This window comes from Oryx dammah, unplaced genomic scaffold, assembly GCF_014754425.2.
Source record: "Oryx dammah isolate SB20612 unplaced genomic scaffold, SCBI_Odam_1.1 HiC_scaffold_28, whole genome shotgun sequence".
Classification (NCBI taxonomy): domain Eukaryota; kingdom Metazoa; phylum Chordata; class Mammalia; order Artiodactyla; family Bovidae; genus Oryx; species Oryx dammah.
Window position 1 is genome coordinate 17,037,486 of NW_024070212.1, and position 2,532 is coordinate 17,040,017.

Genomic DNA, 2,532 nt, shown 5'->3' on the forward strand with positions numbered 1-2,532 from the left:
CACGCTCTTCTGGCACCTGTGACTCTTGCTGCTGCTGCTGCACATGCACTTCCAGCACCTGTGACTCTTGCTGCTGCTGCTGCACACGCTCTTCCGGCACCTGTGACTCTTGCTGCTGCTGCTGCTGCACACGCTCTTCTGGCACCTGTGACTCTTGCTGCTGCTGCTGCACATGCTCTTCCGGCACCTGTGACTCTTGCTGCTGCTGCACACGCTCTTCTGGCACCTGTGACTCTTGCTGCTGCTGCTGCACATGCACTTCCAGCACCTGTGACTCTTGCTGCTGCTGCTGCACACGCTCTTCCGGCACCTGTGACTCTTGCTGCTGCTGCACATGCTCTTCCGGCACCTGTGACTCTTGCTGCTGCTCCACATGCACTTTCTGCACCTGAGACTCTTGCTGCTGCTGCTCCACATGCACTTCCTGTACCTGTGACTCTTCGTGTTGCTGCTCCACATGCACTTCCGGCACCTGTGACTCTTGCTGCTGCTGCTCCACACGTACTTCTTGTACCTGTGATTCTTGGTGTTGCTGCTCCACATGCACTTCTGGCACCTGTGATTCTTGTTGTTGCTGCTTCACATGCTGTTCCTGCACCTGTGATTCTTGCTGCTGCTGCTTCACATGCTGTTCTTGCTGCTCTGGCTCTGGTTGCTGTGGTTCACACTTTTGCTCAGGCACTCCTTTCACAATTGTGTGTTTCTCCCTGAGCTCCAAGGGGACCTCCCCTGGGAGCTCCGAGTGTACCTTCTGGCATGGGGCAGGCAATGGAGTTGGCTGCTTCACTTGCTCCTGCTGGGTATTGGTGGGAGGAGAAGCAGGCTTGAGGGACTCCTGAGAGAGGGCAGGGGGCAGAATCACTGGCAGAGTGTATTGCTGGGACATCTTGGAAGCTGCCTTCGGTCAACCTGAAAAAGAGGAGGAGTCAGAGGAGTTACTGAAGGCAAGGAAATAGATGAAGCCCAAGAATCTGTAGCAGCGCCTGGTTTCTCAGCATTCCCATTTCCCTTGGGTGGGGCACTCTCCTGATCATGCTGGGCTATCATTCCACAGAAGCAGCAGGGTGAAGGTAGGGATGGAGAGGGGTGGGGAAAGGCCCTCCTGGGAGTTTCTTGTTCCCAAGAGCCAACAACAAGGACTGTCTCCGGAGCTGCTCTGCACAGATGCGCTGGGTACCATCTCATCTCCTGCCTTTGCCTATTCTTGTCTCTCCCTTATTCCTGACCTCCTCTGACAAAGAGGAGAGATGAGCTCTGGGATTATGATAGGAAGAGGGAAGGTGCCAGGGGTGGGGGGGGGAAGTTCTCTTGGAGGACCCCCAAGTCCTGGAAAATCAGTAGCCTATCCCAAGAGGATCTGAGAGGTGATGGTGCATGCCCTGGACTGGAGTCACATGACATGATCTTGGCTTAAATCTCCCAGTGAAATACTGTGTGGTTCTGGGCAGGTCATTTAGTCCCTCTGGGCCTCAGATTTATCCTCTGCCAAATGAACCAGTCGGCATATTCAGCTCCAGAGCTTCTTTCTCTCTTGACCTTCTGAACTTTGGCTGGTGGTGGTGGTGGGAGGGGGCTGGAAGGTTGCTGAGAGCTGGAGCTGATTCTTTCAAGTCTCCTACTTCTAAACTGGGTTTCCCTGCCCCTGCTCTGCCTGGGTTCTCCAAATAGAAAGTGTTCCCCGTTTGGCATTTCTCCCTTCTGTAACTAAAAATTACAAGTGTGTCCCCAGACCCCATTCCCCTTTAGAGAAGACAAAAAACATAGTGAGCTCAAATCAAGCAGTTTTAGGAGAGAATCTGACCGTATTTCCCCTGCATCCCTATCTTACTCTTCTCTCCTTCCTGTCCCCCACACTTAAAAATACAGCCCCAAGAAAATATGATGCAAGAGGGGATTGCTGTCTGTTCTGTTTCCCAGCCACACACCTAGCCCTCAGCACAGTGACCTGAGCTCCCCCAGAAGGACAGTGGTCCAGTTGAATCCTGCACGCGAGTGACCCCTGCACCCCCTCAGGCTGGCCATCCCCAGCCACCTTCTGGCCTGTGGGAGGCCCCAGGTCCCAATCCTGGTTCAACCAGCAAACACTTACCAGACTCACAGTGGGGCCAGCCGGAGAGGCTTCTAGTGGAGTGCTGAGCTGAGCAGGGGCCGAGGTGCCCTTTATACCGTTCCCCAGCCTGGCCTCCTTCCCAAGTTGAAGGAGATGGACTGGTTTCACCACTCCAGTTGGTCAACTTCCTCTAGCCCCTTCCTGACTCATCATAGGCACCTTAATCAGAAAACCCCCGAGGGCCCCTTTTCACAGAGACACACAGCTCCTGCCTGGCCAGTGGGCTCTGGAGGTTCAGTCACCCCCATGAGGCTCATCACCTCGGCACAGGGAGGTGAGGGAAGCATCTTGGGAAACTGGCCCCCTTTTCCTCTTTTTTTTTGTTGTTGACCTCAGCCAAACTTTTCTTCTGAATCTCTGTTTCTTTACCTGTAAAATGGGTTTATCCTCCTTATTAAGCTGAGGGATTCAATTCCAAGGGC

General features: G+C 53.9%; 1 protein-coding gene across 10 annotated transcripts in view; it reads right to left on the reverse strand.

Annotated features, from left to right (window-relative positions):
• IVL (involucrin) overlaps positions 1-2,176 on the reverse strand; it is a 3,032-nt gene extending 856 nt beyond the window's left edge. For 2 of the 10 annotated variants that reach the window (XM_040230598.1, XM_040230596.1), the window contains exons 1-2: positions 2,090-2,176; positions 320-909 (exon numbers count right to left, since the gene is read on the reverse strand). In XM_040230598.1, coding sequence (XP_040086532.1) covers positions 320-886 — 567 coding nt within the window. In that variant the 5' untranslated portion in view covers positions 887-909; positions 2,090-2,176. Of the gene's footprint in view, positions 1-221; positions 910-2,089 lie in introns of all 10 variants that reach the window. The other 8 variants (XM_040230605.1, XM_040230603.1, XM_040230604.1 and 5 more) reach the window with 8 other exon arrangements.
• Positions 2,177-2,532: the final 356 nt, after the last annotated feature.